The sequence below is a fragment of the Vombatus ursinus genome, unplaced genomic scaffold (assembly GCF_900497805.2).
Source record: "Vombatus ursinus unplaced genomic scaffold, bare-nosed wombat genome assembly UNPS02014812.1, whole genome shotgun sequence".
NCBI lineage: Eukaryota > Metazoa > Chordata > Mammalia > Diprotodontia > Vombatidae > Vombatus > Vombatus ursinus.
The window spans coordinates 87695375-87719122 of record NW_020954590.1 but is presented as its reverse complement, the minus strand read 5'-3'; the positions used below and the strand labels follow the sequence as shown (position 1 = coordinate 87719122).

The 23748-nt window shown below is 35.6% G+C and overlaps 1 protein-coding gene across 3 annotated transcripts in view; it reads left to right on the top strand.

The window, feature by feature from the left end:
- Positions 1–23748, top strand: part of LOC114054206 (high affinity cAMP-specific 3',5'-cyclic phosphodiesterase 7A) — a 141220-nt gene that overhangs the window by 65986 nt on the left and 51486 nt on the right. For 2 of the 3 annotated variants that reach the window (XM_027877375.1, XM_027877376.1), the window contains exons 2-3: positions 6315–6375; positions 19021–19104. In XM_027877375.1, the coding sequence (XP_027733176.1) occupies positions 6315–6375; positions 19021–19104 (145 nt within the window). The remainder of the gene's footprint in view (positions 1–6314; positions 6376–19020; positions 19105–23748) is intronic. The other variant, XM_027877377.1, reaches the window with a different exon arrangement.

Here is a 23748-nt window from a genome sequence, read left to right as displayed (position 1 = left end):
GAAACATATTTCTACATTAGTCACATTGTGAAAGAAAAAACAGAACAAAAGGGAAAAACCACAACCCCTCCCCTAACAAAAAAGTGAAAACAGTGTGCTTCCATCTGCATTCAGACTCCATATTTCCTTTTCTGGATGTGGACAGCATTCTCCATCATGAGTCTTCTGGAGTTGTCTTGGATCATTGTTTTACTGAGAAGAGCCAAGTCAGTCATAGTGGATCATTGCACAGTGTTACTATTAATGTGTGTAATGTTCCCCTGGTTTTGCTCACTTCACTCGGCATCAATTCATGTAAGTCTTTCCGAAATCCACCTGCTCATCATTTTTTATAGGACGATAGCATTGGATTACATTCATATACCACAGGTTGTTCAGCCATTCCCCAATTGATGGGCATCCCCTCATTTTCCAATTCTTTGCCACTACAAAAAGAGCTGCTAGAAATATTTTTGTACCTGTGGGTCCTTTTCCCTTTTTTATGATCTCTTTGGGATACAGACCTGGTGGTGGTATTGCTGGATCAAAGGGTATGCACAGTTTGATTGCCCTTTGGGCATAGTTCCAAATTCTCCAGAACGGTTGGATCAGTTCAAAACACCACCAACCATACATTAGTGTCCCAATTTTACCACATCTTTTCCAACATTTATCAGTTTCCTTTTCTGTCATATTAGCCAGTCTAGTTAGTTGAGTGTTGGTACCTCAGAGTTAATTTAATTTAATCAGTCATGATTTAGAGCATTTCTTCATATGACCTATAATGGTATTATTAAATTGAGTTGTATGACCTATTCATTTTCTGCAGGTTAAACAGGAAGCACAGGGTGAGGGGTGGGGGAACCTCTTGTCAGTCAGTGCTTTTTAGCACCAATTGATGCCAGGTTTTTTGCTTGAGAATAAATTAACTCAAATTTACCAGGAAACATACCTGTAGGATTCTCTTGTGGATTTTTAGTAGATTTAAATTAATAAGGAAATTGATCATTTTTAACCAATATGGTTATAGTACATAAATTTATGTTTTTCTTTTTTAGCTTAATTTGACAGAAAGAAATTCTTTTACTTGGAGACCTAAAAGAAATAGAATTTTTTAACTTTCAAATTGAACACATTAGCTATGGAAATTGTAGAAAGTAAGCACACTTATGCTAGGTAACAGGCATATTTTATCTCAAGCCTTTTTAGACTTTCAAAATATGTAATAAAAAGTATATTAAGTGGGAAAAGTCATTTTATTAAGTTCATCATGAAGAACAGAACACACTTCAATTTGACCATTGATTTTCAAAATCAAACCAGAAAGAATACTAGTCCATAGAAAAAGACTGGTTGGCCCCCCATACTGTATCTTATTTGTCAGCATATGAACCTCTATTTTGAAGTGGGATCAATTTTAGTTACAATTTATAAGCACCAAAAAGTGGTCTGCTTAGACATACATAAACTTAAAAAGAATTGTTATGTAGTTTTAGAATATAATTTTATTTGCACAGAATACAGAATTGTATATATAATTTATAGAAGATGTGGAAATTGTATTCTTTTAAAGATGGGAAGGTATCTAGAAGTTACATGGTCTCATATCTTAATTTTGTAGATAAGGAAACTAAAACATGAAGAGTTTGTGACTTGAACTGGTGGTCATAGCTAATCTATTTCCAGAGCCAGGAAGAAGACTCGAGTCTCTTTGTTCTTGCATAAGCCAATGCTGTTTTTACACAGCCATGTATTTTTCTTCAGATTATTTTAATTCAAAGTTTAGAATTAAAGTTTTATAAATTAATGTAATGTCAAATTCTAAAATGTGGTGTCAAAGGAATAGTTTGTGAGCATTTAGAAAGGAAAATGGTGATGCTTGAGAAGCTGTAGCAGGTTAGTTAAGACTAGGTCATGCCAGACTTAGCTTATTTCCTTTGAAAAGGTTAGACTGATAGGTTAGATTTCAGTGCAACAGACCTGAATTTCATCAAGCCATTGAAAAAGTCTCATGATATCCTTGTGGGCAGGATGGAGATGTGGACTAGACAGGAGTGTACAATTAGGTGGATTTCAAACTAGTTTCAGTGGCAAGAGCACTGACTTTGTAGGCAGGGAACCTTGGTTTGGATGTCAGTTCTGCTATTTACCACCTTTGTGACTCTAGACAAGTCACTAACTTGAACCTTGGTTTCCTCATCTGTAAAATGAGGTTGGAATAGATGGTCTTTGAGTTCCTTTCATGTTTTAAATCTGTCAAACTAGGAAACGGACTAATAGAAAGCAACTTGGCTGTGATCATATATAACTAATAAGTGTCAAAGATAGGGTTTGAACCAAGGTCTTCCTGACTTTAAATCTGTTGTCCTTTTCTTTCTGCTAAACTGCTTTTCACCAAGCCATACTCCAGTCTTCATTGTATGGAAGGTGATCCTGGGTCCTCAGAAACTGCACTCAGGGTCTGACAAGTTATGCCCTGTTGGAAAGTCTCCAAAACGTGCTGTCTGCTTTCTGAGGACCAATCTACTCAGTGTGGTGATGAATTCTTTGGCTGTTACAATCCAGCAGTAAAGAGTTTAAAGTGGCCCTGAGGCCCGTGAGGTGCCTTCCACTGTACTAGTGACTGTGGCAGAAAGTGGACAGAGGGCGTAAAGAATCACACCTTCTCTACAGCATAGACAAATATTACCTTAATTGTTGACATTGTCAACAGGAGAGAATTTTCCAGGGATTAAATAAAAGTAATAATGCCAGAGGAACTAAATCATATCAATCTCTGCATTCTTATCATAAATGAAACCAGAATACTTTCATGATTGACATTTACTGGAGGAGTACTATGAAAATAATTGCAGTTTGTAGTCCAACATTTATTGCCGAGGATGAGGGTAGAGAATTCAATGAGGAATGCAATTCCACTTTCAAGAGTAAATAAGCATATATTTATGCTTGTTACATATATGATTCAAATCAATATGTAAACTTAATATTGAGGGTGTATGCACATTGTATATATTTGAATACTTTGACTTCAACACAAAACTGGACATGGGGAGGAGAATGAAGAATAATGCTGTGAATGTGATTGATTTATAGGTCATATAAAAGAAGAAAGAATACCAAATATTTGGGGGGTGGGGACTTGGATTTTATTGTACCCTCCAAAAGTGACCAAGAGAATATTAGAGACTATTAACTTATATGCTTCCTTTCTCTGCACTATAAAGTTTTAATGAGAATAATATATACACACATTGAAGGCATCCTCAACGAAGGTATAAGAAAGAATAGGTAGCATTTAATAAGCAATATTGATGGCAAACCATATCACCACAATTGTGTAGAGAACGAGATCCTCCTGCACTTATTGTACAACTGTTGAAATATATTTGGTTCAGTAAAGGAAAAAAAAGCCATCTTATAATAATAGATATCATTTATATAGCTCTTTAATATTTGCAGAGTATTTCACGTTGTCAACCTCATTTGATCCTCATAACAACCCTGTGAGGTAGGTGCTATTATTATCTTTATTTTACAGATGAGGAAACTGAGACAGCGAGGTTAAATTACTTGCCCAGGGTCACATAATTTTTAACTGTCTAAGGTCAGATTTGAACTCAGGTTTTCATGATTCCAAGCCCAGTGCTCTATTCATCACACCACTATCCTCTAAATTAAAGTTATCTTCCATGAATTTGCTTTTTTAAAAAAAAAATCACACAAAATTTCTTTTAAAATATAAATATGTATATAGCTATTAACTTCTGATTAACACCAATCAGTTTATAAGACAGGGAGATAAATGCTTGCCAAAAGTATTTGCCACCTTTATGATATCCTATGCAAATAGAATAAGAATTCCCTAGATAATGAGGTCCTCCAAATGTTGTTTACAGATGTCAGTCATTAGTCCCCAAGCATTTATTAAGTGTTTATATGTGTTAGGCACTCTGGTAAGCACTGGGGTTACAAAGAAAAATGTAAACTATCTACATTCAGTAGCTGGTTTGTAATCTTAGAGGTGAGGAGAGATAGGGACTGGGAAAGGCCTCTTGTAGAAGATAGGATCTGAGATGAATCTTGAAGGGTGGTAGAGAAATGAGGAGGCAGTGGTCCAGAGGGAAAGTATTGCAGGCATGGGGGACAGCCAGTGCAAAGATGCAAAGTCAGGAGATAAAGTATGGTGTGCAAAAAATAGTTAGCAGACCATGTACTTGTGTCATAGAGTGTAGAGGAAAGTCAAGTGGAGCAAGATTAGAAAAGAAAGAAGGGGTCAGTTTATGATAGCTTTAAATGTCCCAGAATTTCATAATTGACAATGGAAATAATAGGGAGCCGTTGGAGTTTATTGTGCTGATTAAATCAAGTTCTGGAAGTTTGCAGAGCCTCCCTCATGAGGCTTATATACCTATAATTTTTCAAAGGAGTTCAATTGAACTGTCCACACAGAAGAAAAAAAATGGATAAAGAATGCCTTTGTGCGATCAATGCAAGTAATAAGCAACTACTATGCTGGGCATTGTATTTACTAATATTGAGAACAAGGAGTAAGTTACTGGATAGCCCATGTGCTCCATTCTTAGCATAACTTGAAGAAGGGCTGTGATACATTGGTTTGACTCCCTGTTGAGAATTTACAGGGGACATAGGCAAGTGTTATGTAAGATGAGGTGATTGATGAAATATGTTCTGCATCATTTGAAGGAGCACCGTCACTGATATCACAGAGCCATTGAAGTATAATGAAAACGTTTTGCTGGGTAAATAAATCATAATGAAATCCATGTAAATAATTAAATTTTAGCTTTCTTTAGAAGAAAAAAACCGTCACATCTTCAGAAAATTAAGTATTGTGTTTTTAAAAATTTGTTGGAGAGGGAGCGAGGCATAATGGAAAGAGTGCTACCAGAGTTGGAGACAGCAGAGCTGATCGGCTGTCACGCTTCAGGCACTTATTAGTGCGGGATGATCATGCACAGCTCACTGAACTTCGTTGAGGCTCAGCTTTCTGGTTCACAAAATGTGAATGGGAACTTGAATTGCATGTTTCTCAGGGTTATAATAAAGAAAGCACTTTGTAAACTTGAAAACGTAATTTGAAATAAGTTTTATGTTTACATTCAATGGACATAGTATATTTTTTCTAAATGGCTAAAGTAGATTTTCTGAAAGACTTGGTAACTGTCTTCCTAATATAGGTTAAGTAATAAAATTGTACTTTTTTTTAAAAAAAGGGTGTTTTAGACTTTTAATCAATTAGACTGTATGTTGTCCAAATTAATTATTTGGTAAGGTTTTACTTTAGTACAAGAAGAATTTAAAAGAAATATATTATCCCCTTACTAAAAATAACTCAACAAATTTAACGTGTTGCTTACAGGTTTAATCCTTATTGTCACATTTAAGTTCCTTTTCAACCTGACCAAAAGCCTAACTTTTGGTTTAGGCTGTTTTGCTGTCCTCAAACATGTCTTGTATATTTCTCTTTATTTTCTGTTATACCTAACTAAGCTGCTCTCCTAAATGTTGCTCATCCTTCCATGCTCATTTTATTCATAATAACTATTTTTTATAGCTCTTTAAAATTTATATAGCATCTTCCTTGTAACAGTGCTATGAAGTAAATGGTGTAATAATTACTCTCATAGATGAAGAAATTAAGATTTAGATATGCTCAGGTTTAAATAAATAAGTAGAATAATTTGTATTCCGGTTTAGCCAGGTCATCTGATATAGCAGGCTTCATGATGTTTCTCTAAATCCTTCTTCTCAGTGGGGACTTTCCTGACAACCCTTGCCATACTTTGTTACTCATTTAACCATATATTATTTTGTATTAATTTTTTTTTTACTTTTCATGTGCTTGTCTCCATTATAAACTCTTGAAAATAAGGCTTATACATTTTTGTATCTCCCCTTAGATCAGTTTATTATACATGTTCCATCCTCCTTGATAGATCATAAACTTGAAGGTACAGGGATTATATTGTCTCCTCCTCCTCTCTCTCTCTCCCTTCCCCTTTTCCTTCTTTCTTCCTTCTCTTCCTCCCTTCCTCTCTTTTGTTTTTTCTAGAATGTGTATAATTCCTTATACATAATAGGAACTTAATAAGTATTTTTTGAGTTGAAGATACAAAAAGAAACTACCTTGAAGTTTCTCCAAATAATCTTCAATACTGTTCCTATCAACAGAAACATATTGACCTGAATCCACTATATTCTTATCAATTTCCTAAACAATAACAGCACCATCCCATTGTTTCATATACATGCTAAATTCTGATATGTGTATTAATGTGTATTAAGAGTGGGGTTTTTTGTTTGTTTTTCAGAGACGTGGAGCAATTTCCTATGATAGTTCTGATCAAACTGCATTGTACATTCGTATGCTGGGTAAGTATTTATATTTTTCCTTTTTAATGAGTTAAAGTGTGATTTGAGGTTGTGTTTAGGAAAAATACAAAAATATGGTAGATGGTACAGTAGATAAAATGCTGGACTTGAAATCAGGAAGGTCTGAATTCAAATCCTGCCTTTACCACTTATCAGCTGTATAACCCTGAATAAGTCATTTAACCTCTCTAAGTCATAGTTTCCTAATATGAAAAATGAAGATCATAATAGCTCCTACCTCACAGGGCTGTTGTGAGAATCAAATGACCTCAAAGTGTAAAGCACTTTGCAAACCTTAAAGTGCTATATAATATTTTATTGTTGTTATTGTAACAACAAATAGAATCTTAAAGCTGCTGAAATGCAGATAAGCCAATCTTGGGGTTTTTTATATATCAGTGCTGGATTTATTTGTCCAAAAGGGAAAGAATGATTTGTCCTCTATGTCTGTTTTTCAAGATGCCTGAAACATTTTTGAATAGATGCATATAGAAAAAAATGACACATCAGTTAATATGTGCATTTTATGCATGAACACTAATAGTATTCTCTTCTTGGTTTTCTGTTGGTCACACAGAGATTATACTTACTTGCATGTGATTGAATGGGATCTAGAGTGGCATTTAAAAAAACAGTGATCCCTTACATGAAACTAATTATATTTTAATAAAAAAAATTAGTATTCATTAAATTGTATTATCTGGTGATTACAGAAACTATGTAATTGAGATTTGAGTCTCAATTGGAAACTCAATAAAATAAAGAATTGGAGACTGTTGTGATATTAAAATTACTTTAGCCTAGAAAGAATTTTTGGCTAATATGTAGACATGATACATTTTAGTAAAACTTACCTGAGTTTGAATTTTGGGGGTTTGAATATTTTACTATTTTATTACAATATTACTTGTACTTATACAGTTCCTTATTTTTTTTTCTCCCATGAGTATTTTAACACTGATTGTAAGAGAATATAAAAATGACACTCTTGTGATTATGGTGAACATAGGGCATTTCTTCTCAATTGGGAGTAAACAGTAGTCAAAGGGGAGAAATATAGAAGCAAATAAAGACTGTGTTTTGTGCATCTTAAATATAATAACTTAATGTTTCAATTTCTTTTTTTTACCAATACTTCTAAAAGCTGCACATTGATATTAATAACCATTTAAAATAATTGAATCTCACACTCGGAAGAGACTTTAGTGATACTTGTATTCGTTATGTATGTGGATATTCCAAGATGGTCCAAACTAGGGGAAAGGAAAGCATATTTTTAGCAAGATTTTGCAAGATGAATTTTCTTTGTCAAATCATATGCACTAAATTTTAATTTGGTAAGATAGTTACTGTGTAGATATCATTAGGTACAAACTCTAATAGAAAGAGAATAACATTTAAATGAATGATTAAAATTTGTTGTTCATTTCTTTTCAGTCGTGTCTGACTCTTCATGACCTCATTTGGGGTTTCTTGGTAGAGATTCTGTAGTGATTTGCCATTTCCTTCTCCAGCTCATTTTACAGATGAGGAAACTGAGGCAAACAGGGTTAAGTGATTTTCCTAGGGTCACACAGCTAGTAAGTTTCTGAGGCCCAATTTGAGCTCTAGAAGATGAGTCTTCCTGACTCCAGGTCTGGCACTCTATCTACTGCACCACCTCACTGCCTTGTGAGTCATACAAGTTCACAATGAGAACTGCAAAAAATAATGTCAATTATGGAGTAACATTTTCTTTTTTTTTTTTTTTAATTTAAATATTTATTTTTAGTTTTCAACATTCACTCCAAGATTTTGAGTTCCATATTTTCTCCATATCTCTCCCCAACTCCCACCCCAAGATGGCATGCATTCTGAATACCCCTTCTCCTAATCTGCCCTCCCTTCTGTCACCCTTCTTCTCTTATCCCCTTCCCCTTCTATTTTCTTGTAGGGTAGGATAGATTTCTATATCCCATTGCCTGTATATCTCGTTTCCCAGTTGCATGTAAAAACAATTTTTAACATTTGTTTTTAAAACTTTGGGTTCCAAATTCTCTCCCTTCCTCCCTCCCCACCCACCCTCATTGAGAAGGCAAGCAACTCGATAAAGGTTATACAAATGTAGTCATGCAAAATACTTCAATAGTAGTCATGTTGTGAAAAACTAACTGTATTTCCCTTCATCCTGTCCCACCCCCTGTTTATTCTATTCTCACTTTTGGCCCTGTCCCTCCTCAGAAGTATTTGCTTCTGATTACCCCCTCCCCCAATCTGGCCACCCTTCTATCATTTCCCCCTCTTGTCCCCTTCCACCCTGTTATCCTGTAGGGTTAGGTAGATTTCCATACCCAATTGAGTGTATAGTAACATTTTCTTTTTCAGAGCTTTTTTGGACAATTGAAATTTCCTTTTTTATACGGAAAATACGTTTTTGAAGCTGAGTTTTGCTTATCTACAGACATTTGCTTAAGAGAGAAGATAAGACATTATTTCATTGAAATATATGGGATGTGAGAGTAAATCAAAAATTTTTTTTAAAATTAGGAGTCTAATGTGAAATCTTTTTGGCTAGGATTGGAGTAATGAAATATTTCTACCACTTTGTGTATCATGTGAGCAGGGGGAGGGGAAAGGAGAAACAAAAGAAATGGCTATTATCTTTGCTCTTGAACTTGTAACAAATATGAGACAAATATGAAACTGTTGGAATACATGATAATGTATAAATTGTATTTGGATGTACTAGAGTAAGTGATTAGTATAATATACTAATTATATATTAGTATATAAATTAGTATAACATACTAATACTATGCTAACATGTATTAGTATATATTAGTATATAGACTTGTGATCAGTCTAGACCAGGCCTGCACAACTGTGGCACGCCAAAAGATTTTGAGTGGCATATGAGAAATGTAGAGGAAAACATCCTCTGCATTTTTCAAAACCTCCTGAAATCCTTTGGGGTGCCTATGGGCCACAGATTGTGCAAAACTGTAAAGATTGTTGAGAAGAGTCTTAGGATACTGTGCACTTTCTATCAGGAATAGCCTATTGCTGTCTCTATTTTCCAGATGAAGAAATTGAAGCTCAACAAAATGAAGTGATGGCTTAACTTCACACAACTGATACTACCAGACAGGACTGGAACTTAGATTTTCTGACTCATGGTCTAATGTTGTAATCCCTGTATCAAACTGTGCTACTCTACCATAATTTGGAGGAGAGCATTCTGGGCAGGAAGTGTATACAGCATTCACAAAAGTACAGAACCTAGAATAACAAAACTCTTTCCATATAAATTTAAATGGAAAGAAAGTTCTTAAACTTGTTTCCATATTTGTTCTGAAGAGAATTTCAAATTAACTACCATAATGGAAGATGATTTTACTTTTTCCTTAAGAAAATGGGGAAATCCAAATGTATAGTAGTTCAGGTTAACTTCTGCTCTTATAGACATATTTTCTATCATTCTGGATTGACATTGCCAAAGTGCAGAGTAAAATGTGCATTATAAAATCTTGGTTTGTATACAAATTTTGTTTGAAAGAAAAACTTTCTCTGCTATAATATAACTATTCTAGCTCAGTTTTGTGTAGTGTAGGTGCTAGAAGCCACCAAATCTCAGAACATCTGCTTGTGAACAAGCAAATAAAATCAGTCAACCAATTAGTAAAAATTTTTTAAAGCACCCATACTGAATACTATGTGCCAGACACCATGCTAAGTGCTGAAGATACAAAAAGAGGCAAAAGAGAGTCTCTGTCCTCACGAAACTCACAATTTGTTGTTGTTTGGCAAAACTGTGTTGATGCTGGAATCACATTGTTAGGAAATAATGTACTTTAAAAAAAAATTAACCCCAATACCTTTTATGAAAGGGCATTACTAAATCACTGGAGTGGGAAAGGCTTTATTTTTGGAATATAGCTTTTTTCTTGGGTTTTATCTAAGTTGTTTCACTTACTCTCAATCAAAACAAAGCAACTACTACCTTTTTATGCAGTGGGGCAGAGAGCAAAATACATATATTTGAGTTGGTCCCATGTTGATTTTACAGTCAGTCAGTCAACAAGTATTTATTAAGCACTCATTATGTGGCAGGCACTGGCTGAGGTTACAAAGAAAGGCAAAAACACAGCCCCTGTTCTCAGAGTTCACAATTCTAATGGGTGAGATAACATTAAAACATACACACACACACACACACACACACACACACACACGTATACATTTATGTGTGTGTGTGTGTGTGTACACACGTACATATATATACATATCACAAAAGGATATATTTATATCTTAATATATCAGAGGCAAAGCACTATCATGGGGGAGAGAGTAGGGGAATAACACCAGGAAAGGCATCTTGTAGAATGTCAAATTTCAACTGAATTTTGCAGGAAGGCAGGCAGGGAAGCCAGGAGGCAGAGGTAAAGAAGGAAAGCATTAGAAACATTGAAGACAGTCAGTGAAAAGGCACTGAGATGTGGGCCGAAGCCTAGTGTATGAGAAATATCAAGTAGGCCAGTATAGCTGGACCATGTAATACTTGGTGAGGAGTAAAGTGTATAAAGACCAAAAAGGCAAGAAAGGGACAGGTAGTGAAGGGCTTTAAATGCCAAACAGGATATTTATTTTATTTTACTTTGGCAAGGCAATTGGGGTTAAGTGACTTGCCCAGGGTCACACAGCTAGTAAGTGGCAAGTGTCTGAGGTTGGATTTGAACTCAGGTCCTCCTGACTCCAGGGCCAGTGTTCTATCCAATGCTCCACTTAGGTGCCCCAAACAGAATATTTGAGGTTATTGTAGATTATAGGTAGCAACTGGAGGACACAGGCAGACCTGCACTTTAGGAAAATCACTTTGGCAGCTGAGTAGAGATAAATTAAATGAGGAAGAGACTTGAGACAAGCCGACCAATGAGAAGGCTGTTATATCTCAGACATGAGGTGATGAGGGCCTATACCATAGTGCTGGTGTGTGAGTGGAGACAAATGGACATATGTGAGAAAAGTTATGAAGGTAGAAATGACAACAGTTTGGATATGTGGGGTGAATATGAGTTAAGTACTATGTTGAAGATGATATTTAGATTATAACCTAGGAGACTTGAAGAATGGTGGTACCCTTGAAAGTAATTTGGACGTTTGGAAGGGGGAATGAGTTGGGGGTAATGATAGTGAGTTCTTCTTTAGACATGTTGAGTTTGAGATACCTATTGAACATCTAATTCACTATGTTTAAAAGACAGTTGGTGTTGGGGGACTGGAGCTCAGGAAAAAAACTAGGACTAGCTATATTGAACTGGGAATAACCTGAATAGAGCTGATAGTTGAACCCATGAGAGCTAATAAGATCAACAAGTGAGGTACTATAAAGGGAGAATATGAAAAGGGCCCAGGACAAACCCTGGGGTCACTTGTTTTCAGTGGACGTGACGTGGTTGCTAACCTCTAGCAAGAGAGACTGAGAATTAATGGTCAAAAAGTAATGGAAAATAAAGAGAGAACGGTGTCACGAAAACCTAGAGGAGACAAAATATCCAGAAGAAGAGAAATATAGAGAAAGTATACAGGAAATTCTGACAAGGATGAAGGCGAAAGGAGGAAAAAGAAGAAGAATGGGTTTTACTAAAACTTCATGGAAGGGATGGTACTTATTAAACTGAAGCTTTTGAGAGGATAAGGATTTTGAAGACCAGAGATGGAGGAGGAGTGTATTCCAGGGATTGGAGACAGAATGGTTTGGCTTCCTACACCTGTATACCTGTTCTTTTCCTTCAATACAATTTAAAGTCCTTGAGGTAAGGTCCCACACTGTATGTACTGGCTTCTTCCTTGATGTCTACAAACCTGCCCATGTCTTCCCCATCCTTCAAAAACCCTAGAATGATCATACCAGCTCCCATCTTGGTACATTTGCAGTCTGTCTCCAATCCCTAGAATGAGAGTGAAGAGAATAACAGCAGATGTTTAGAGCATAGGTAGTTGCTCGGCCTCTCTTAGCTGATTATTCTGTGTGGACTTCCTAGATTTCTTCAATGAAAGTATCTTCTTGATGTGTAATCCTATTTTACTACCATTCTTATTTAATGGGAACTTTTTCAATAAGGAGTACCTTTCTGTAGATATTCTAGTCATTATTCTGTTCTTACTAAGTTTCACTGATATCCAGTTAGATTAAATTGACATTTTTAAGTTCTCTGTGTTATCCTTTATTCATTCCTTTGTATGTTTGTGAATAGACATCTGAGGTCATGAATTTTATTGTTGGCTCTCAAGTATTGTCTCCTTTGAATTAATGGTCCTTTCCACAGCAATCCTTGCTGCATCATATCTACTGTTCTCTATGATACATTGCTTAGCAAGTCTTAATGCGTGGTTTTACCCCTGTCTCAGTTCAGTTTAAAATCCTCTTGATCTGGGGCAGCTAGGTGGCGCAGTGGATAGAGCTGCAACCTTGAAGACAAAAGGACCTGAGTTCAAATCTCACCTGAGACACTTGGCACCTACTAGCTGTGTGACCCCGGACAAGTGACTTAACCCTGATTGCCTCACCAAAAAAAAGCAAAAAAAAAAATCCTCTTGATCAGGTCTGTAATTCTCTAGGATAATATATTCTTGGTACTCAGAGATACTGTAATCATGACCAAGATTCTTTCATTATTCTTGTATCTTAAACTCTGGTCCTGAAATCCAAATGTCATTCTTTGACATCATCTACCTAATTAGCTGCTCACTTTCCATTTTTTCCTGTCTCCTCTGAATTCTTATCTTCAAGTACTGGTAGTGATAAAAATACCATCTATTGTTAGTTTCCCACTCAGGACTTTGTAATGTCTCAAGATGTTTTCCAGGGTCCTTTTGGTAGTATCATAGGATCATAGATTTAAGAATAAAAGGGGTTTTAGAAGTCATATCATTTAGTTCATGCGTTTTTTGCATGTGCACCAGAAAGTGACTTGTTCATAGTCATATAGATAATAAGTGACAGAGTTGGCATTTGAATTCAGGTCCTCTGACTCGAGATCCAGTGTTCTTCATACTACACTACTCTGCTTTTTGCATGAATCATCAGAAGTGGGTAGTGGTAATCAGATTTGACAAGTCTTGGGAGACTGTCTGTCATATATTAATATTTATGCTTAACTGCCTTTTGTTGTTTGCTGTTCCAGAGTATTACAAAATGGCCTCAGAACAAAAATTCATGACCAAGAATGTGTTAAGATGATTTTATAAGTTTAAATTCTAAGGCATAACAAAAATAGTTTGGATAAAAAGTAAGATATACAATAATGAGAAAGTCACTGACATTAAATTGCTTTATATAGCTAGATATATCTTATATTACATCTCATATGTGTGACCTAGTTCTTGGTATCTATCAAAAATTGATGCTACTATATAGATGAAATTTTGAAATAGTGACCAGGTGAATAGCAGGAAGCAGATATTAAGGCTACACTTTCTCAAAGTATAATATGGTGAATCATCCTTGCCTTTGGATGCAGGATCTGTGATTGTTATTGGATTCTTAAATGAGAAGAAAGAATGCTTCCATCTGCTTTTGGGTATTTAGAAAGTCTTTTTGCCAAAGATATTCTGTGTTACATATGTTTAGATTGGACTACAGCTATGGGATCCCCTCTGAAATAAGTAACAAAAGCTATAGATAGTAGAATGTCTTATGCTTTCTTATAGATTGAAGATTTTTTGTGATTTAAGACAAGTGAATCAGCATATAAAAGCTACTTAACCCATAATGTTTGAAAATTTTATGAAATTTTTCTTCCTTCACTGAGATCATGTAACTGAATGAGTTTACTAAAATATTAGATAATTACGTATTATTCAAATTTCCTAGGTTTTATTATAATCTATGGAAAATTCAATTATTAGGATATTCTAGAAAAAAAATTCACAGAATCAAGTTCTTCCTTGGGATATCAAGAGCTTCTGTTATTTCGAAGGTATCAACTATTATATCAAATGAATTCAGAACCCTTAAAAGAACTGAAGTCTACTCTGCAGAACAATTCACCTCAACGAACATTTAATAACCATTTGTTATGTGTATAGCACTATACCAAACTTTTGGTGAAAGTCAAAATTTACCTAAGATATAGTCCCAGCCTTCATGTAGCTTTCAGTCTAGTTGGAAGATGAGATTTATGCTACCCAAAGCCCTTATCCACAGAAGCAACTCCTATGAAGAAGGGGCTAACCATTCTTACCAATTACTTGACCTCTAGGGTAGACAAACCTGCCTAGCTGAAGCAGCAAAAATATCCTGAAGGAGAGACAGGAAATAGCAAGTGCCAGACAATTAAAACCAACACGACTACCTTGACTACCACCTTCCTTGGACCCTAAAAGAGATAGCCCAGGACACTGAGCCCCACAGCAAGACCTAGACCACTGGCCTTGCTTTAAGCTCAGGCCCCAGAGCCATCATCCCAGGAAGCAACACTAGTGGAGATAAGCCTTTCAATTGCTTTTGCAAAACTCCTGAAGAACAGGAAAAGAAGGTTTTTGCCACCACAGTTGTTGGCACTGTCAAATTGCTCAACATTAGAAACTGATGATTTTATCAATCTAAATGACAATAAAGAATAAATATTATTACTAAGTGCATTGCCATCTATTTTGCCACTGTATCCTAAGGGTCATGAGACTTTTTCCATCTAATTTAAGGCTGAAACTTACTATATGTGTTGTCTCTGCCATTAGAATGTGAGCTCCTTGAGAGCAGGGACTGTCTTTTGTATCCTTCTTTGCCTGTCCTTCCTAGTTTTCTATTTTATTTTTTGTATCACCATTGCTTAGCACAGGATTTTGCAAGTAGTGCTTAATAAATGCTTTTTTCCCCATTGGTTCATTCATCCATACACAGATAACTACTTTTAAAAAATACATAGAAGTCTTAAGGGACAGGGGAAATAAAGTTCTATGGAAGGGCGAAGCAGAGTTCAGAGAATACTTCCTGGAAGATTTGGAATTTGTACTGTTATTTAAAAGGATTAGAATTAAACATAAAGGTTGGGGAGGTGGTGGTGCAACATTCATTTTAGGTACTTTAGATAGCATGGACAATTTGGCTATACTGTAGTATATGTGAAGCAAATTAGTATGAAATAAGACTGGAAATATACAGTAGATTGAATGTCAGGCTAGTGACTTTTTTCTTTTCTATGTAAATGGGAACCACTGAACCACTGAAGATTCTAAGGCAGGGAAATGCAAAATGCATAAGGAATTAGTCTTTCATTGGTATTAGGATGAATTGGAGGACTATTTCAATAGGCTAAATGGGCTGCAGTGAGGCTCTATATTAGATTGGAAATAGAAAAGAAAAGAGATGGATATGAGAAAAATAGCTGAAATATATTCAACAAGATTTATTAACTGATGCAGTATTAAAGGTGAGAGAAGAGTAAAAGATAATTATACTATTTTTGAATATAGAATACTAAGCTTGGCACTGACAAAAAGAGGGATGTCTACAGAAGGAACAGGTTTTGAAAGAAAGATGAACATGCTGAGTTTGAGCTGCTAGTGGGTAGTTAGTTATCTTCAAGCATTTGAAAGGCTATCACATGGAAGATGGAATAGATTAGACCTTCACATCACCAGCAAGATGGCTGAACTTTGCTGCAAAGTTTTCCAGATCCCAAACCTTATTGGAAAGCATTAACAGACATAGAGTAATTATAATTGAATCCACAAGATAAAACCACAAGATAAAAAGACTGGGAATCCCCGCCCCTGAATCTGCCTCCACTGTGCACATCATGAATTAATTCTGGAGAACTCAATACTTAGAATTCTCATTCAGTATCTTTATCTCCAACTGATAACTACCTGCTCACGTTATTGAGCAAGACATATGAAGGGGCTTGTGATTAAGGGTTCTCCTATAGGAATCTTCGATGATAATGAACCTTCCTGACTCTTCAAGAAGCAACAGGCAGTAATTATACCCAGCTAGTCAAAGGAAAGGTTGGGAATGGTAAATTGAAATCTTTTGAGAAGTGCAGCAAAAGTGCACATAGTGTTTAAAACCAAAGGCTGGAAGGAGGCAAGTATAAAGTCTAACAAAGCATTTGAGGCCAATACTGTCTCCCAAGAGGTTTCTCAGTGCATGGGCCTGGGCCCAGCTGACCCCTTCAGCATGAAAGGGTATTTGTATTGCAGTGGAAAGGAGAGCCCAAAGAGTGAGTGGTAATACAGAAAGAAAGCTGAAACACCAGGAAGTAAGCAGAGGAAGTCTGAATAAAGATCTAGCACTAGGCAGATAAATCAACAGATCTAAAAACAGATCTTCTTTATTGGTTTATCTGCCTGTATATTTGTGTAAACTCTCACTTTTTGGACCATCTCCTTTTCACTACAACACAAACACCAAACTATGTTGAAAAAATTGAATGTGACTCACTTTGATGTATCAAAAAAGAAAAGGAGCCTGCAAATTTAAATTCTTATCAGCAGATGTATTCTGAATATCATTTATCCTTAAAAATGCTTATTGGTTGAGTAACTCTGAAACTCTCCAAACTATTGTTTGGATCTATAAAGAATGTGACTGGTTAGTATCCGTGTTATATGTGGTCTGCTCTTTTTTTTTTTTTCTGCAGTTAAGGCTTTATCCTAGAACTCAGTAAATATTTTACTGTCAGGGTATCTGACTTTTTTAAAAAAAAACTTTTTCCTTAAAAAGTTACCTGGCAAGAAAGGAAAGGAGTGTTTCTATAAAATAGTAATGTTGAAGTTTATTCTTTTAGAAGTCAATTAATATTGTTAGCTGACTGAAACTTGCTCTTCCTAATCTGTAAGCATTCATATCAGTGCCTAGTATCTGTTATTAATATATAATCACCCTTAACTTTCTGTTATTGCTGTCTGATCCTGCAAAGTCATACTGGGAAGTGGACACAACTCCGGTATTTAAGTTTAATACCAACAGCGTACTAGATGTTAGCTGTTTTTGATCATAACAACTTATGAAGGCTGTCTGCTAAAAGTTAGAGTAGTTGTAATCTTTCTTGGTGAAGGCAGTACTTGAATTAATGAAATTATGAGTCCTTGATGTATAGATATTAAGAATTCACGTATGAGTGCCAGTCAGACCTGATGAGATGCTCCTTTCATTTTATAATTACCAAGTGCTTTCTAAGATGTTTATGTATATTGTAAAACACAAATTGATAGATTTAATTTGTTTACTTGTGGAAGAAAATGTTAATTTGAGTTTAGATTTGTTTCTTTTCATTCATAAGTTTTAATCCACTCTAATTCTAAAATGAGCCATTCATTAGAATCAAGAAAATCTTGGAGATGTAAGAGAACCTAGATTTAATCTAATATAGTACCCTCATTTTAAGGTTAAGGACTCTGACTCAATAGTTATGATTTCTAGGATCATTATTTGTAAGAATTCTGTGTAAATACAATCATAACTGGCCTATTCTTATCAGAAACAGGTGCTCTTTAACTGAGATCTCTATGTCCTGAGAATTATGTGTATGTCGCCATCTGTTGATTGCCTTGCTGTGATAGTGTAAAGGCCAAGTATTCATAAAATACTGGGTCTCAATCAGTGGGATTCAAACTTTGCCTCTGACAATTAGGAGCTATGATATACTGGGTGAAATCATTTAGCATATGCCTTAGGTAAGTCCCTAGGACATAAGGGTTTGAGATCCATGTTAGTTTAGGAGTAGGCTTAAGAAAAAGTAAATTGATTTTTCACTAACCAGTAAAATAATTTTCCTTTAAAAAATCAACTTTTATTTCTAAAGGACTTACCTGAGTATTTGGAGTTACGAAAACATGTGCGAGATCATCATGAAGTAATAAATCCACTTCAAACCCACCAAAATCAGTTTCTTTATTGCAAACATACTTCCTAATCAACAGAAAAAAAATACACTGTTTATTATATTCACTGCAGTAGCAAATATAATCACAGAAGATACTTTTTTCCCCTATAATGTGTGGAATTTTACCTCTGTTAGATAAACTTAGAAGACAAGGAACTTTTAAAACTGCTTTGTATTTTATATTTCTTTGTTCAGATCAGTCATATGATTTAGTACTTCTAGAATGATAAAACTAATGAGTGCTATTGTACTCTGAATAATCAATTTTTTTGTCTTACATAAACTCACTAAAATTTAGCTATAAATTGATAAAGTAGCAGATAAGATATTTAACTTTAAAACAACTCATACATTGTGCTTAAATCTTGGATTTATTGAAGTAAATTTTTCTGTGCTAACCATTGTTTTGACATTTAACAAATTTGCATTAGTTTAGCTGGGTTTTTTGTTCTAGGAGATTCAGAAGCAATTTGTGCTCATTTTATAGAAATAGGATTATCATCCATTTGTGTTTAACTCCTTTAAGACATCATACCTTAAAACAAATAATATAATAAATTCCTGGGATTTCTTGTAATATAAAAATCACAGTAGACTATCCTTAGAAATGAGTTCTGTCAATGTTTTTAGCTACTTGACCCATAGAAATCATTACTAGATAAGTTGTGTAGATCACTAATTTTGAGACTGCTGTGTATTGCTGACAGCAGCTTCTTTTCATTTGTGTATTTATCTCTACAGTCTTGCAAGCTTCTATTTTATTCTTGACCCTATCTAGGAGATGTACGAGTAAGGAGTCGGGCAGGATTTGAATCAGAAAGAAGAGGTTCTCATCCATACATTGATTTTCGTATTTTTCACTGTAAGTATAGCAGTTGAAAAAATACTTCTCATTGAGGCTTTTTTAAAAACTAGAAATTTTAACTTTCGTATTATTTCAGCAACATAAATTGCAGATTTTCAAAGCAATAACACCCTTGTATTAGGGCGTTTAAAAAAATAACAATATGAAAGAAGTATCTTTTCAGTTCTTAGTAGAAAGGGATTTAAGATTCTAAATAAATAATCAGGATAAGTTTTGATGATTTCTGAGTGTTTATTTTGAATCCTGTGATTTTGCTGAAGTTATTTTTTTAGTTGACTCTAAGGTTTTCAGACTATAGCATCATATTGTAATAGTGCAATTCCTCATCTGTAGATTAAAAGTGTTAGATTAAATGATCTCTTAAGGGCCTAAATCTCTGATACTAAATGGTATTTGTTTTACAGACATTTGTTATACACAGGTATCAGTCATCAAGTATTTATTAAATGCTTGCTATGTATCAGTTACTGTGCTAAGTGCTGAGAATATAAATACAAAATTGAGGCAATATGTTCTCTCAGTGAGCTTATCTATTCAGACCTATGTTTAAAGAATATTGAATGTTTAAGCTTAGCATAACTTAAAATATGCTTTTCTGAACTCAATTAGCTTATTATAACTAGTTGGACATAATAAATGTAAATGCCTGATAAGAATTTCTGAATGGTTGATTGATTGAATTATATAAGCAACAGTGGATTTAGGAGTGAAGTGACAAAGTTGAAACATGGTATATTTTTTTTTAGGCTATACATTTACATTCATATTAAACATATTTTCACATTAGTGATGTTGTAAGTAGAAATTAAAATCAATGGGAGGAACCATCAGAAAGAGGAAATAAAACTCAACAGAAGAGAAAAAAATAACAATTTGGCTTCCATAGTTCTTTCTTTGGGTGTGGATAGCATTTTCCATCACAAGGCCTCTGGAGATGTCTTAGATCGTTGTATTGCCAGGAAGGGTTAAGTTTATCAATATTAGTCATCACACAACATGGCTGTTATTGTGTACAATGTTCTCTTGGTTCTGCTCACTTCACTCAGCATAAGACCATACAAGTCTTTCCAGGTTTTTGTGAAGTCAGCCTGTTCATCATTTCTTATAGCACAGTATTCCATCACATTCATATAACCGCAACTTGCTCAGCCATTCCCCAGTTGATGGGCATCCTCTCAATTTCCAATTCTTTGCCACTACAAAAAGAGCTGCTATGAATATTTTTGTCCACGTAGGTCTTTTTCCCATTTGTGTGATCTCTTTGGGATATAGCCCTAAAAGTGCTATTGCTGGGTCAAAGCATATGCACATTTTTATAGCCCTTTGGGCATAGTTCCAAATTGCTCTCCAGAATGGTTGGATCATTTCACAACTCTGCCAACAATGTATTAGTGTTCCAATTTTCCCACATCTTCTCCAACATTTATCATTTTCCTGTTTTGTCATATTGGCCATTCTGATAGGTGTGATGTGGTACCTCAGAGTTGTTTTGATTTGCATTTCTCTAATCAATAGTGAGTTAGAGCATGTTTTCATATGACTATAGATGGCTTTAATTTCTTCATCTGAGAGCTGTCTGTTCATATCCTTTGAGCGCTTATCAATTGGGGAATGGCTTGCATTCTTATAAATTTGACTTAATTCTCTATATATTTTAGAAATGAGGCCCTTATCAGAGAGACTGGTTGTAAAAATTCTTTCCCAATTTTCTACCTTCCTTCTAATCTTAGTTGCATTGGCTTTGTTTGTTCAAAAACTTTTCAATTTAATGTAATCAAAATTATCTATTTTGCTTTTCGTAATGTTCTCTGTCTCTTGTTTGGTCATGAATTCTTCTGTTCTCCATAGATCTGACAGGTAAACTATTCCTTGCTCTCTCAGTTTGCTTATAGTATCAGCCTTTATAGCTAAATGATGTACCCATTTTGACTTTTATTTTGGTATATGGTGTGAGATTTTGGTCTATGCCTAGTTTCTGCCATACTCTTTTCCAGTTTTCCCAGCAGTTCTTTTCCAAAGAGTGGGTTCTTATCCCAGAAGCTGGGGTCTTTGGTAAACGTGGTATTTTCAAAGCAAAAGCATAGCTATAATACTATAGCCCTTTCATATATATCTCTTTCTTAAAAATGAAGTCATTTAAAACTTAAATTGCTGAGTAATTTTTTGAGAACATTTTTTTGTAACTTTTAAGAGAGCATAAAGAAACATGGAATGGAAGCCTGGGACTTGCACAAAGTATCTGAGAGACCAGATGCCTGCTTCTCCCATAGTCCTGATGTTGTTTCAACAAAGTTCCTGAGAGAGGCTGTGGAGATGGCATTGATGTTCTATTTCACTAACTGCATAATCAGTAGTAGTTAATAAGAATTTTAAAGTCCCTAGTTGGCTTCAACCAGCCCTCTTGGCTTCATTTTCTTCAGCTGCCCACTCGTGTTGTAATGGCATCTGGTGTGATATAAAGGGAAGGGCTTTTAGGCCTTCTTCCCCTGTGAGAAATAAGCCTAGGTTTTCAGCCTTTTTGTTCATTCTTTTCCATTCTTAAGTACAAGATGTAGTCCCTGATCTTTGAGGTTGGAGAAGTGAACCACAATCAGGCTAGGTTTTCCCACCAGTGTCTCATTGATAGCCTGTGCATCAAGGCGTGATCTTTGGGAGTGACCTTTTATATCCCCACCAGCAAAACCTGAAACAAGGACCTATTTGGCAGCAATGCCTCTTTTGGACATTAATTTGGTGGGAATGATGCTCTGTAGAAACTGACCTAAGTTTAGAGTTTAATTCCCACCCCTGTTCGCAGATGACATGGGGGGGGTTATGCCCCAAGGTGTTGAGGAGGAGAATGTTTGTACATTTGCTCTTGCTATATCTTTGAAGTAAATATCCGTTTGTAAAAGTTAATGTTAAATGGTTTTAAAAAATGCGATTTGTCAGCTGAGAGTGATATGATACGCAGACAATCACCAACCAGCTTAGATTTTAACAAGAAATTTACTGGAGACCAACCAAGAAGGCAAAGTATAATGAAGTGGTTACAGTTCAGATCTCAACAACAGTGATGACCGCGACGATACCACCACCATGTACTACTACTACTTTGCTGCTGCTGTTACTACTACTGCTGCTGCTGTTACTACTACTGCTGCTGCAACTACTACTGCTGATAATGATAACTAAGCATTTATATAATTGCAAAGCACTTTTACAAATAATTCATTTTACCTTCACAACAACCCTAGAAGGTAGATGCTATTTTTATTTATATTTTACTGGTGAGGATACCAAGGAAAATAGGTTAAGTGACTTGTCCAGAGTCATGTAGCTAGTAGATTTCTAAGGAGGGATTTGAATTCATGTCTTCCTTTTGTAGGCCCAGAATTCTATCCACTGTACCACCTAGCTGCCTACTTTAAAAAGACCTCGAAAAAGCATCAGATTATGGCCTGATAAGAAAATCTGAGGGAAAAAAATCACACTTGAGTCATTTTTCTAGTCCAACTCAGCATAAGAGATGGCGATCTATGGAACTGGGAATGATGTCTAGACAGAAGGGTGGCCCTGTGTCAGATGTTCAGCATAGAAATTGAACCAAGGTCTGCATCTGTGCATTAGGGTCAAGAGAGGTCCTGTATCTTACAGGGCTAGGCCTGCTACTAATCTGGGAACAGAAAATGGTGCCAGCTGGTAGCTCTGCTACTCATACTCTAGAACTATGCCACAGATCCAGTGCAGACTGAAGAAAGGATTTGCTCCTGGAGTGGTGATCCGGGGCAAGAAGTAGTACTTAGCCTGAGGCTATGTCCAAGGCAAGGAGCAGAAACTGAAGTGACCAGCATCTGTGTTTCTTTGAACCCTAAGTGTGTTCTCTGATTCAGCTCTTATCCTAGTCTGAAATCTGTAGAGCCTTCTGGCTAACTGATGGGAGCTAGGGCAAGCACTTGTCTATTGGAGCTCCAACCGGGAGCCAGCCCACAGTTGTTTTGCCCAGACCTAAACCAGGTCTGCGAAGCTCAGACCAGGAAGGCAACAATCAGACATTACTCTGGATCTGAAAGCTTAGCGCATACTCAGAGCTTGCAGTCTAAGCTGTGTTCTTGGAGATCTTTGAAGAATACAGCATGCAGTATCCCGAGAAAGCAGCAGCAGAGCCAAGAGAATAGAAAATAGATCTAAGCAAAGCACAAACATTTCCTTCCAGAAATGTTTAGAGGCTGGCCTTAAGACAGAATACCCATTCAGAAAGTAAGGTTGGATGAAATAAGTAAATGAAAAATGATCCCCACCATAAAGAAATCTTAGGTGACAAGGAGATAAACCAAAGACACAAACCCAGAAGAAGACTCCAGAAACATGACTCCAGAACATCTACGTGCAAAGCTTCAAAGACAAATAACTTGGACATAAATTCAACTAGAATTCCTCCAAGAAATAAAGAGAGATTATTTTTAAATTAAAATGATTTTATAAATAAAGTAAGTCATAGAGGAAAGAATTGGAAACAAAATGACAGTTGTAGAGGGAACACTGGCAAGTAGAATTAGTTTAGCACAGGAGGTATAAAACCTCACAGAAACAGATTCTTTGAAAATTAAAAGATCAAACAGAAATGAATGACTCCATGAGACAGGAAGAAATGTTAGTCGA